The sequence below is a fragment of the Streptopelia decaocto genome (genome assembly GCF_964273445.1).
Source record: "Streptopelia decaocto genome assembly, chromosome: 6".
NCBI lineage: Eukaryota > Metazoa > Chordata > Aves > Columbiformes > Columbidae > Streptopelia > Streptopelia decaocto.
The window spans coordinates 45,594,985-45,608,595 of NC_138660.1; the positions used below are offsets into that span (position 1 = coordinate 45,594,985).

The following is a 13,611-nucleotide window of genomic DNA, read 5'->3' on the forward strand; positions in this document are numbered from 1 at the left end:
TCTCTGACTCTGTTCCAATGGCCTCAGTTACTGTTGTTTCTGTTGCACCTTTGCATGAGTGTGATTCTCTTGCAGATACATCTCTGCCATGTAGGTTGTCATGGCAGTCTTTGCTTCTCAGATGACTCATCAGCAGCAATATTTGACTCACAGGAGGAATGTCATGTGCTGAAATATTGGGAGTGATCAGACCCTTGTTTTAGAAGCACCATCTAATCATCATTACGTATGCAAGGATTAATGTGAAGCATTGACCAAGCTCAGAGTTAAGTCAATTGGCTTCCTCACTGTCATCTCTTCTGTACCCTTTACATCCAGCAACCTCTGCCTGGACCAGGGATGGATGAGAAGGTCATGCCTGTTGGGTGCCAGCGTGGGCACGCTCAGTGCCTGATAAAATCAACTGTGACAGGGCAGACAGACATCAATAATACAGGCCAAGTTCATTGTATTAATTGAGACTTATGTTATCTACCTTACCCAATTAAAAGCTTGGTAGAGTCCCAACAGGCAGAAGTGAGTTGATGGAATTGCAAATCAGCCAGGACCACTGAGCTGACAGCCTGCATCAGCAGTGTCCTATCATCCTTGGGAGCTGAGAGACAGTATGGCCAGCAGAACTGCATCTTTGGAGCACCGCATGGTACAAATGCTGGATGTGTGCCGTTTATTCAGTCCCTGATCAGTTTGGTGTCCTCCTCAAATAACAACAAGGCATCTAGCCAGAGCATAGGACTGGTAGCCCAAGAGGGTAGATCAGCAATTATTTTTTCTGACGTTTTTCAAGTTGATGTGTTTTGTCCCAACACAAGCGGTAGTGCCTGGATCTTCCAAACCCCATTATTCTCACCAGCAGAGTGGCATGAAGGGCCGTGGAAGAAGCTGTGCTCCTCAATATGGAGCAGGGGTCCTGCGGGCGCTCAGGGAGATCATGGCAGCAGCCTCTCCTCAGGAAAGGCTTTTTTGTACACTGTCACAAGGACTTTTGTTTTCAGTGTTGATTTTGCATCTCTATAGTTTGTCAGATCCAGCCTTGCTTTCTTCCCGGGACTGGCTTTGCGAAAGCTCTGCTGATCCATCATGTTCTTTCACGTCATGTTTGCACAGCACTTTGCTGATATTTCCTCCTCCTCTTCCTCCCTGCCTTGACAAGTGATATAATATGAGTCTACCCGTTATGAATATTAATTATCTGCTGGCTCATTCTTGTTTTTTAGACAGCAATCAAGGCTAGCGGAACAACTGTCTTGTAAAAACCAAAAGCATAAAAAATAAGTGGAGTTACAAGATACATGGGTAACTAACTTGAGCAGTGACCTTTATAGAGCCTGAGAAATAATGGTGGTAGATCTGCTTGAGGAGTTCACAGCTGGTGGTATAATCTGTTGTCAGAGCCACCGGATCATTTTTTATTTGATTCTTCTAAAACTTTGTCTCTTTTTTAAATAAATATTTTCATTAAAAGCAAAACAAAAATAAATTGCATTCTGGGACACTTATAGTTACTAATCACAGGAGTGAAGCTATTTTTCTCTGCGCGAAAGAAAATGGCTTTCAAGCGTAAGCAAAAAACTCTCCTTTTATGTAAGATCACAGTAGTTAAATGTTTATTATACTTTGCTGATATTGTGGGAGAGTTCAAAATAGAAATGCCTAAGTGTAAGCCCAACATGAGGCTCTCCTCCTACCTCAGACTCGCAGGACCGCGTAGTGATAGGATTTTACCTAGTTTCTGAAGCAAGTATTTTTCTTTACAATTATCTAGATTTTTCTTTTAAATTTCATATTATAATATTGAATTTTACAAATTAGGATTAAAACCGGTTTATGTTGCTCTCCTGCTCACCTATTTTTCACATTCTTAAAAAATCACTGGCAGTTGAAACGTTATGGAAAGAGACAAAAAAAGGATTTTTGGGGTGGGAGTGAGAATGGAAGGGTTGGGAGATATAAAGCCAAAGTTGGCAATCCTGCTCTCTCACATTTTATAAGACAATAAAATCTGCATATGGCAGATGCTCTTTTTATAAGGGGAAAGAAACCCCTTGTAATTTAAGTCAGGATCTCTGGGATTCTGCTGGGTGTGTTTTCAGAAATTTTTCTGGAAAGCATGCTTTAGTTTTGAAAACAAGCAAGTTGCTTGGCAGGTTTTTAGAATGGGGAATTAAAAATAAACATCAGAATGTTGTATTAAACAGTGTCATGTAATAAATGCATTATTGTTTGCAGGTGCTGGCTCTTGAACTAGCAAAGGGATGCAAACGTGTTTCTTTTTAGCATGCTGCCAGGTCCCCCTCTGCAGGATGAAACAGGATTAGAGGCTGTTCAGACCTCAGAAGACAATTTTTTCACTATTTTCTGGCATCGCTTACTGTGTCTGATTTCATTTCCAGAGATGGTGCCTATTCAGACCAGCACAGGGTCAGATGTCCAGTTCCGCTCCGTGGTACGGGAGGATTAACGCTCTGGCACCACTGAGCTCTGGGGACGGACAACGACGCTTAGAAACCCCAAAAGAGGCTTCTGAGCTGCTCCTGCTGGGTTGTATGCACCAGGGACAGGAGGACATGGTGGCCTCTGGGCCTCCTAATTAATATAGCCAGAGAACCTCCCTAAGACGCGTCCGATAAAGGACGAAGCAAGGTAGAACATTATGAAATGTCGAAAAACCCCTACTCAGCTTTTAATGTATTTTGAGTTAGCCATCAGAATAATGGATAAGAAAGAGTAATTTGATGGGGCAGTGTAAAGGTGAGCAGGCTCTGGATAAATCTTCTAACAGAGAAGTTCGTTTCTTAGCTGATGATATGGAAAGGCATTTCAGTATTTGGATGAAGCCTGGATGCACAGGACGAGAGAGTGATGCTAATGGTGCTGAGACAGTGATCCTGAAGGACAGAGTCAATCTTGATCTTGTGAAGGGTGACGGACACATGCAATGTTGGTAGAGAACAGAAAAAGTCTGTTTTGTCCTTGTCATTTTCAAGTTGATGAGTCAGGTAAACTTCTCTGAGGGGTCAGCTGAGAGCCAGGATGATGTCAGGGGAACTGGCTGTAGTAGAAGGGTATTTTTTTAAATCTAGGTTAAATCTAGTCTAATTGTTATTAGAAACATAAAAGACATAATAAAAAACAAAAAATGAAGGGAGGCAAAAGGTTGGAGTGGCATTTTGGGGATGTGGTGGACCCCATGGAAGAGTTCCTATGGAGTTGGAAACTGTGGTGGGGGCAAGATGCCAAGTAGAAGGGATGATCACTGCTAAAACAATAGCTGGTTAGAGATGGGGCACCTGAGGTTTGGTATCAGCCCTGGAGACAGTGCTGGGCAGGCCAGGGTAGGACCCCAGTACCCAGGAAAAGGAAATGCTTCAGCGAATGGCACATTCAGAGGATTTGATGGGTTGAAATCAATGAGTGGAGAAGCACAGGATAGTATTGTTCTTCTTATTTAGCAAGAAATATTACAGTGTCAGAATTTGTTCTTGTTCTGCCTGAAGAAAGACGTTGAAGTGTCAGCATTTCAGGGAACGAGGCAAAATTCCCTCTCTTTTACAATAAGAAATACTAAAAAAAACTTCAGAAAACTGAAAAGTATTCTGAAAAATATTATTTTTTTGCTCACGCTTTTGAACTGTCATTTTTGTTTCTATTTTCCCCAACAGGAATTTTCAGAGATATTTAAAATAAGTGGGGTTTTTTGAGGAATATTTCTTTGACAGAAAAAAAAAAGGTAGCAGAAAGGAAGCTTGGTTTATTGGTTTTTGGTTTTGTTTTTTCCTCAAGAAAGTTCTTTTAGTCCTGCAGGCATTAAAGCACAGCATTTTGCTTGAGGATATTAAAATGTGCTTATTTTGGGTAGGGAAAGCTGCCAAAGATCTGGAAAAAAACCCAAAGCTGAGGAAGAAAGCCAAGGGGATGTGGGTAGTGCAGGTGGGTAACAGAGAAGAAGGTGTGAAAAATCTGTGGTGCAAGCAAGAAAGAAAATGGAGATTACAGCTGCTGACAGCCCTGTCATTGTGTGCGGTGTGGAGTCGGCTGGAGCTGCAGGGGCAGGGGAGGCAGCCGGTGCCAGCGCTGGGGGCACCCGAGCTTGCCCCGCTCGCCTTCCTCCTGGGATGCTCAGCGGCACAGGGCTGGAGGCGATTGTAAGCCCAGCTTAGCACAGACACGCACACGAATTACTGGGTGAATTCAAGAGTAACTTTCCAGGCTAGTACAGCGATTTACCTCCCTACTGCTTTGTGGGCAGCAAATGCCCGAGAGGCTGCAGACCCTCCTGTAGCCAAAACTGAAACACGATCTGAATTGCTGGGTGCTGCTCTGGGTTGTCACTTGTTCGAGGTAAATGTCACCTGGGATCCAGCAGCTGGTGAAACCCGTGGTGCAGGGGATGGTCGCAGCCCCGGTCAGGCCACCTCACGTTCTGCCGTGTACGACCAGAGCTCTGCGTGGATGTCGGGCACGTGAGGCTGCTGCCTGCTCTGGTGCCCACTCAGTAACTCTGGAGAACCGAGTGAGTTAAGCCTAAAGCATTTTTATTACATTTCACTACAAATTTCATTTCTTTCTGATCACCAGTTACTGATTCTTTTTGTCAGCCTGTCTATTCTGTGTAGAGGCTCAAAGCCTTTTACGCTGGCTGAGGAAGTAATGATTTTCTCTGCAAAGAATCCTGTGGTTTGCTACAGCAGGAACTTTATCAGAATAAAATCAGAAGCAGCTAATGGTGGCTGCAGGATTTGTAAAGAGCATGTGAGGTGGGATTGAAAGCAGCATTGGTTTTTTTCTTCCTTAGCTTTGAATTTTTTTCCTGGTTCAGTGGATTCTTGTTTCCATTTACTAGATTCGTTTGAATTTTCAATATGTAGCGTTAGTCTGAAGAGAGTAATTTCCTTTTGGGGTTGTTCTGAACTGGAAAGCCCCTAAGTGCATTTGCAGTGTTTCTGTGTAGCACTGGTATTTTTGCCTGGCAGGACTCCCTCCGCCTGAGGCGAAATCTTGCAGCCCCCTACGCATTTCACACAGTACCTTGTGGAGAGGAGGACGAAGCTGAAGACATTTTTAATTGAGGGGTGAGCTCTTGCACCGTCACCGCAAAAGCCTTGCCTTGTGGCTAAAATCCTGCTCTCATGCCGAGAGGTGGGACTCATGCCCCATGTGGGGTGGGAGCAGATCCCCACAGAACCGAGTCTGCTGCTGCGGACGGCTGGGATGGAGAGCTCACCTTCCCACAGGGCTGCCGGAGTCCTGACACTTAAGTCTTTCTGACTTGTCTTTCTTCCTCTCCTGCAGTGATACAGGGAAGCTTCCAGCAGCTGCATGTGTTGCCTTCGCAGGAGAGGAGTTCTGCCTTGTTTAGACACATTGATGTCTGTGAAACAGTTGGGTCATTTTCTGTAATTTTCCTTTCTGCTGCTGTCTTGCAGGTGCACACGTTCAGGGGCCCGCACTGGTGTGAATACTGCGCCAACTTCATGTGGGGCCTCATCGCTCAGGGAGTAAAATGTGCAGGTAACACTCGTTCCCCCTTCTTTTCCTGAGACACTCCTAATGTTGTCACTGTTTCACATGCTGCCTGCCCCACCGTAACCAGAGCCCTCTTGAAATGGAAGAAGGAAGCTTGTCCACTCTGCTGCTGTCTTTGGGTACCAGTTCCAGTAATGTCACTGCAGGGATGCTGAGCACCTCCAGAGCGCTCATAGAGGTCAAAATGATCATTATCATTAAGGCTGTTGGTTCCTCCTCCCTCCACCCTGCTTTCAGAGTGGAGGGTAAAATATCGTGGTTAGCTTTATTTCTTTTATGACACTTGTATGTATTGGTAGCTGTGAGAAACTCACGGAGGGTCTCGATGTGCAAGGGCGATCAGCAAATTTCCCACAGCTGCCATGAAACAGGCATTTGGGTTAATTGTACATATAAACCAGCAGACTCCCAGTGTGCCATAGACCCCAAGTCATGTCTCCTACTTGCAAACTTAAACCAAGAAAAGGGATGATGAATAAGGGATGTGTACTGAAATGTTACATAAACATTCAGGTGCTGGCAGAAATGTATTACACGCATGGGTGTCACTGCAGGCATTTCTGGGATAAAACCTCTCTGAAGTAAAACAACTTGACAGTTTTATTGATATGATTCTTCTGAAACGAAAGGACAGTGAGCTGTCTTCAAAGGCCCAAAGGAAAGGATCAAAGTGATCAAAATAGTTTACTGTATTTAAAAAGTATTTATGGCATTCTAGCAAGCGACCACATTTTTTCAAATGGTGCAGAGAAATGTTGATGTATGAAGACCCACGTATGTTGCCCTGGAAACTGAATTTTCAAGCTAATTTAAGAAAATCTTCTCTGTCTAAAGCCTTCTCGAGTCTTGTCTCGAGCAAGTAAGAGGGCTGTTATCACAGAACTGCAAAATAGTGTAAAACTTAATTTGTAGACAAATAGGATTTAAATATTTTAAAATCCTTCCCTCATAATTTTTGGAATGCAATATTCTGTTGTTATCAATAGACTGCGCTATCCTGGATGTGTTAGAGTGTGCAGCTCTGTTTTAAGAAATGTTTATGTAAAAATGGTGTTTCTTTTCTCAGTATTTTCACCCTCCTAAGCATTTAGGGTTGCAACCACACCCTTCACTTATAAATGAAGATTGCTAGATTGTTTGTCCCTTTTACTGCTGTTGATTTTGCACAGGCTGTACAGTGCTAGAAGAGAAAGAGGAAACCTGATTTTGTTCTTAAATTGTCATGTTTTGGTGACACGTGAGCCAGTCAATGTGCCATCTTCTTCGCCTGAAGCAGATTCCTCAGTTTTGGCATTTAGGAGAAATATCAAGAATTTTTCAGATGTCTGTTAAGTAACTTTCATCCAGAAAATCAATAAAAACGAACAAACAAAACAAAGGGTCACAAGGCTGCATGACACTGTGGAATGGACAAACATTATTGCTTTTATAATTAAATCCAAAGTCCTTATGATTTTGTACTGCCCTTTTTTGAAAAAAAAATACTAAAGTAGAGCTGATTTTCTGGTTTAATGCAGATTTTTCTGTATTATGAGTTTCAAAAGCTTCTGAAGACTGGTTTTCTCTCCTCCTTATGAGGATGGTAATAAGTACAGCACGTCTCCTTTTTTCCTCCTTGCAGTGCAAAGGAACATATGTGTATTAGATGACTTCATAGGTTCAGAAACTATAATTAGGGCTTTCTGTCTTGTGTGAAGTTTCATATTGGTGTTGGTAGCTTCCAGTAATTTTTATTATCTTGTTTATATTTTAAAATCTCATGTTGTACGACCTCGCTTGCTGAAGCGGCAGCGAGGGATTGGGTTGGGACAGGCGGAGTGTGAGGGATTTTGGTCCATGCTCGAGGTCCATGGGCACAACCAGGTGAACAGGGGATGTGCAGTGTGGTCCGTCAGGGTGCGGGGAGGTACCAGGCAGCTCTGCTCACTGCCTGTGTCCTGCCTGCTCGCTGCCTGTGTCCTGCCTGGTTGAGGAGCAGGAGGGTCAAGGCTTTCACAAGGACATGGCTTGTAGCCGACCCACCTCACTTGTCCTTCCCTCCCCACAAGGCTGGCTTGTAGTCACGAGCCAATGCAACAGTGGCTGATGGAGAAGTGGGGGCTTCCCAGAGGATTTTATTCTCATAAACTTAATAGAAATCAGCAGCTGGGTAAAGGAGAGGAACTCTAGGCAGAGCCCCGCAGAGGCAGTGATGGCAGGACAGGCTCAGTGTTCCTCACTCTGCCTTGTGCTGTTGGAAGCTTGGGGTTCATGTCCTGGGGCAGTGGGGAGCTGGAGCTGCTGCAGTGGAGGGATGTGTAGGGCATCGGAAAGAATAAAAATGGGACCTAGGTATGAAACAGCTGTTCACAGTAGAATTGTTTGCTTTGGGATTGTTTTGTCCTTCTGCAAATCAGCAGAGGAGGGCTGGTGCATCGGTGTGGCCTATTGCAGGGTTGGAATGTTGTTTTGGGGGGGGGTGTCATTTGGCTGGATCTTTTAATTTGTTTTAGTCCTGTTTTGTTTCATCCAATCAGCTGAGCTTCTGGGTTCCTTTCTGAGCCTTATCTGCAGCAGTGTCTACCTGCTGCTGTCAGCTGAGGCTGTACCAGCCATCAGAGAGAGAAGCTGTACAGATCTGGGCAAATCAGAGGCAGGTTGGAGGTGCACAGATACACTGAGGACCTGTCTAACATATTTGCATGCAAGAGCCCCGGCCTGAGCGCCACAGGTTTGGCTTAGTTTACATGGGTCTTAGGTTTTTATTTTTTTTTAAAAAAAGGTAATAATTTTGCTTCCAAACTGAGCCATTTTAATATGGAAATAATGAGACACAGTAAACAAGGAGCTGCATGAGGCCATTGCGTTTCAGAGTGGGTTTGTGCTTCAGAAAAATTACAGCTTTTAGCAGGAGGCAGCCCACTTGCATTCAAATGGGGTTCGATGCCACCCCAGGGAAATCCACAAAATCTGTTTTGTGGTCTGTATGATCATTTTATTGAAAATACCTATGAGCAAAGCTGCACTGATCATATGTAATTTTACACTTTTTAAAGCATTTGCTTTTTATAGGAAACAGTTGCACATCTCAAGAGGACTCTATTTGCTGTACAGAAGTGATGAGTTTAACAAATACAAATGGGTTACTGCACAGGCAACTCTCAACCATTTTAAATCCACTTCTCTGCAGAGGCACAAAAACATGAAAGAAGGGAGGTGTGGGACAGTCCAAGACTGGACAACAAAGATAAATGTCATCCATTTCAGAAAAGAGAAGGGGGAGCTGGAGGAGAAAGTGCGGCTTATTTCTAATGGCTGATAGATTTGTTTTTGTTACATAAATAAGCCGATCCTTTGAAAAATAATAAACCAGAACCAAATGTTTGTAACAGTATGCATGCCATAGCAACCAGCAAGGATGCCTTAGCAACTTGAAGTGCCTGGACTTGTGTTTTGTTGCAGTCTGGCGTGACTGAACGTGTCCTTCTCTGCCAAAATACAGCCCTGGGTGTGTCCAGGATCTTGTCAGGTGCAGTCCTGGATGATTAGCCCTGGAAGATTGTTTCTCCTTATCTTATCCTTGTTCAGGTTTTATGGCAGACAAAGAAGTATGTCTTTTTCCTCCATAAAGATGAGAGGTAAATGTAGGCACCGTGTTTGGCACCTGAAGGGTGGTTATTGGCTGAGGAAAGAGGTTGAGTGTCATCTTGGCTACAAAGGTTACAGGATTACTGCAAACCACCAAACATGGGAAGACTTTATTGTCTTCCAAAATTAAGACTTAGGCTGATGTCCAGGATTTGGATCCTGTAGGAAACGAGTTGGTGGACCTAGCCTGACTTCTGCAGGAGGCATATCAAGGAGAATAGGAATAATTTGTTTTTCCTTAAATATTTTTCTCTCAAATTTGAGGGTTTTTTTAATCAGTTTCTTTAAAGTCAGATTTGCTTCCTTGGAGTAAATCCTTACAATAGGCACCTGCCCTACTGCCTTGGAGGGTCGTGCTTCCAATTTTTGCATCCCTTAAAATTTTTGTGCGATGAAGACTCATCTGTATGCAAGGAATCTGCCTTTTCTGACGGCATGCTCCATCTCCGGCGTGCTTTCCTGCAGGCTTTTGCCATAAGTAGAAATGACTGCAGAAGTGTTTGAAATTGTAATGCCACCAGCTTGTGTAAACATTGAAGCTCAGCAGAAGCTAATGAAGATATAAGAGTTTACCCCAGCTCAAAATCCAATGCATGAACTTAAAAAACAGCATTCTTAATTACATTCCTCCTATGAAAGGCTCCCCTGTGCTCACAGGGCTTATCCCATTGCCCAGAAAGTGTTCAGGAGAGAAACTATAACAATATCCAAAGAAAATTTGTGGACAAGCACCAGGGAGTTCAGTTTATCAGTGATAAAAGCACGTACCACCTGATAGCGATAGAGGAGAACGGTGTGTGTTGTCAGAGATGAGAGCACGGCATTAATGATGCTGTTGGTTCACTACCCGAGCAGACTAGTAGACATTTCAAGCTGCTGCGTGTGTCCTGTCCCCTACCCCAGCCCATCAGAACTGTTTAGGTTACTGTATAATCTGCTCCTTCCCCTGTACCGTTTTTCTCATTGTTCTTAATGAATAAGAGATTTAATCGGATTTTTTGGAATGGGCTAGTTTAAATGCATTAATTATCTTAAAGGAAAGATTTTTTTTTTTTTAACTGTATTTCACTAGATGCTTTTGATAGTGTTTTTGGCAGCCCCTTTTTAACACCAGGCAGCACCACGCTCTGAGGCTGTACGTGAAGCACCATTCCTGCTGCCGTGATGGATCTGCTCTGAACTATCTCAGCCTGCCACCCATGTGGCAGTTGCCTGTCTTTTCCTTTCCTTGGAGCAGGTAGTTGCTCTCTGAACAACTGATAGAAATGAACTTGCAGCTGAACTATCAGTGTGGGGGCAACCAGCTGCCACTGGCTGAGCCCAAACAGGATTGCTGCCAGCCCTGACCACAGTAAGCCCCAGCAGTTCCTTTTCAGAGAAGTTTAAGTACAGTCTCAACACAGCGTTGTTTTGTGAATTACTGCTTGAGTCTTTAATTTCCCAACTTCATCCGTTTCCTCCTGCAGCAATTGAAAAACATAAAACTGCCCCATTTCCTTTGCCATTTTATTTTGCCTTGCTATTATATATCTTGTGTTGGACATCCCTGTGTTTCTCCACTGGTGTGTAAGGATGGAGGAGACCAGAAAGGAGCCTGCCCATCCTCAGGCATTAGTTGTGCAGGTAAAATGCTCGTGCTTTAGTGCATGGAAGAACGGCTAATACTCTTGTGACAGTAACTCAGCAAAGAGGAAGACAAGGTGTGCTCATCATGTTGCCTGCTCTCAAGGTATTTTGCATACCTCACTCACGATAAGGTCCCATTCTGGCCACGCCTGTACCTTAAAAACACATCCAAGCTTGTGAGGTGTGCACCCAGATTCTGCTGGTTTCCCTGGCTGTGTAGGGCATGGACAGTCAGCCTGAAAAGGGAACAGGAGCAAAGCAAAGCCACACCTCAGGCAGGTGATGCTGTTGGAGATGCACGCTGCCTGACAGGCTGCTCTGCCAGCTCAGGATCTGGTGGTGTTCCTGCAAGGAACACTTTCCGAAATTTTGAAATGCTAATCAGCCAGCGGAGCCTTGCTTCAGAGCCGTTCCCATGGGGAAGCTATTCTGGAGCTATATATTCTTGAAACTGTAAGTCCTAAAAGCAGCTTTATCTCCAAGCCCACACAGACCTGGAAGCCTTGAGCAAGCCAGCGGCCCATCAGGAGCTGTTGAGGAGGTAGGCAGGTGTCAGGGAAGGATGCCAGGGAAGTTTTTGAACAAACTGTGTGTGATCATGCAAAACTTGCATAAAATCAAACCATCACCACCAAACGTGTTCTGCTGACAGAACATTTCACTTGTGTTTTCTAACCAGCTTTTGAAGGTACAGACATGTATTCTTTTGATCTGGGTTAAGGGGGGATTGGCTTGTTTGATGGGCTTTTTTTCTTTTTATTTCATAAGCCCTGATTTTTCTGCAGTATTTGATAATTTTGTTGCCAAGTAACTAACTGCCCTCTAGAAATTCCTTCCTGAAGAATAATGTACCCTATAGCACATGAGATAGTAGTATGGATGACATGGAGGTTTGTGGGAGCATAAACATACATTTGGAAGCAATTTTTGCCATGGCACTGCAAGACTCCAGCGGGACCAGGATTGCTTCCAGATCTGTATGGCACAAATGGCACATACGTGAGGTGGTGCAGCAGCTCAAGTGTTGCCATCCAGGCTGGAACAGCTCTGCTGAGGAGGAGGAGGAGGACAGACCCGCACAGCACCCCGCTGATTGCGTTTGGAAGCAATAAGTGCAGCACGTGGGGCTGGTGGAGTTGCTGCGTTCATGTGCTTGTTGGCACGCCCTTGTTGACACTCCAAGGCCCTGCACGCCCCAGAAAACATTGCTTCCCCTGCTACAGAAAGAGCATTGAATTATTAAAGGGAATCTACTAGCTTGTGATTCATTTATGAGAGCAAATTCCTTTCTAACCTCCTCACCCTTGCAAAAGTAATGATGCAAATACTTTGTCCTTGCATAGAACTCGTCATCTTCACGTGCTGACTTGCCAAAGATGAGCGTGTTATCCTGCCTGGCAGGTACCGCAGTGGAGCCACCCGAGGCAACGCATGGTGCCGGTGTCCCAGCACTGTCCTTCCCACCCTCTCATGCTCACTGTACTCCTCTGAGGAGTGATTCCTTCAGAAGCTTTTGCAGATAATGCAAATCTACCTTTTAGCTCCTAAAGCTGCTCCTCAAAGTGACAAAATGCATAAATTTTCTTTAGGATAATTCAAAAATATAATTAGAGTGATGGATGTAGCATACAGTATCATTCCAGTGGAGCGTGATCAGCAGCTGTGTTAGCCAGTAAATAATAAAGCAAAGGAAATCTAAAACTGACTAAAATCAAATCAGCATTATAACAAAAAGTGACAGCTAAGTATATTTTAGTCTCTGCAAATATTTATAATGTGTGCTCATGGGGTGGTATTAACGTACATGTATCTTTTGGCTCTCCTCATGCATTAATATGAACATGTTATTTGTTCTTTCAGCCCAGTGGACTAACATCAGTATTAGCTGTTTCTAAAACATTACCAAACCTTTTTGTAGGCATCATAGGAAAGTATTTTCAGGCTGGTTTTGAATTTAAGACCTCTCATAGAAGTAATGTCACAGCCTCCTACGTGAACTCTTTGATCAATATGCTATTAAAGTCAGGGCAGCTTATCAGAGACTTTTAAACCTGTCATCTAAAATTACTCCGCTTTTTCTTTTTCCTAAATTTCCAAACTTCCTATAAACTCTTGAATTTATTACTGCATTTTTTTTGTCACATTTGGTATATTTGTAAGGTGGCCACAGTTTGACAGCGCTGTAAAAAGGAGTAGTATGCATGACTTACAATTCTAGTCCTGAGAAATCATGTCTGTATAAGGTGAAATTCTGATTAACTGAAGTCAGCAGAAGTTTTTCTATTGACCTGCAAGGGTTCATGATTGCATCTTTTAAATCTGTCCTGTATTATTATAGGATTTATCAGGAGATCCAATTGCTTTATGGAGATTTTTCTTTAGCTCCTCATAAATTTGTATAGCCAGCCAGTGGATAAGCTCTGATGAACTTCTGTAAGAAACGGACCAGGGTCCTAGTTACTTTAGATCCAGAGTGAAGCTATTCCAGCTTTATTTTGATATAACCAAAAGTAAATAGACCCTAAATGTGAAATCAAATGAATCCTCTTGGACTTAATGAACCCAGCCAGAGCATGAAGCTCATCTGTGAACAAGACAAGCGCAGTCCTAAAGCTTCACCACGTGACATCATCCAGAGATTCAGGACTTGGCTTTCTTGTTCCTTCCTAGTTGGTTCTAAAATAATGGGTTTCAAAGTTTTCGTGAAGCATCTGCAATGAGAACAGAGGGTATTTTTATTTAATTATATGCAATTTGCAGCAGTAATTCTGTCTTTAGTGCTAACAAGTAAGCTGAGTATAGTTCAGGGCTGGCACATTCCAGTGCTCTGTG

The 13,611-nt window shown here is 43.5% G+C and overlaps 1 protein-coding gene across 5 annotated transcripts in view; it reads left to right on the forward strand.

Moving 5' to 3' along the window:
• The window catches only part of CHN1 (chimerin 1), a 101,062-nt gene that overhangs the window by 77,458 nt on the left and 9,993 nt on the right, over positions 1-13,611 (forward strand). For all 5 annotated transcript variants that reach the window (XM_082057081.1, XM_082057085.1, XM_082057082.1 and 2 more), the window contains one exon: positions 5,427-5,511. In XM_082057081.1, coding sequence (XP_081913207.1) covers positions 5,427-5,511 — 85 coding nt within the window. The remainder of the gene's footprint in view (positions 1-5,426; positions 5,512-13,611) is intronic.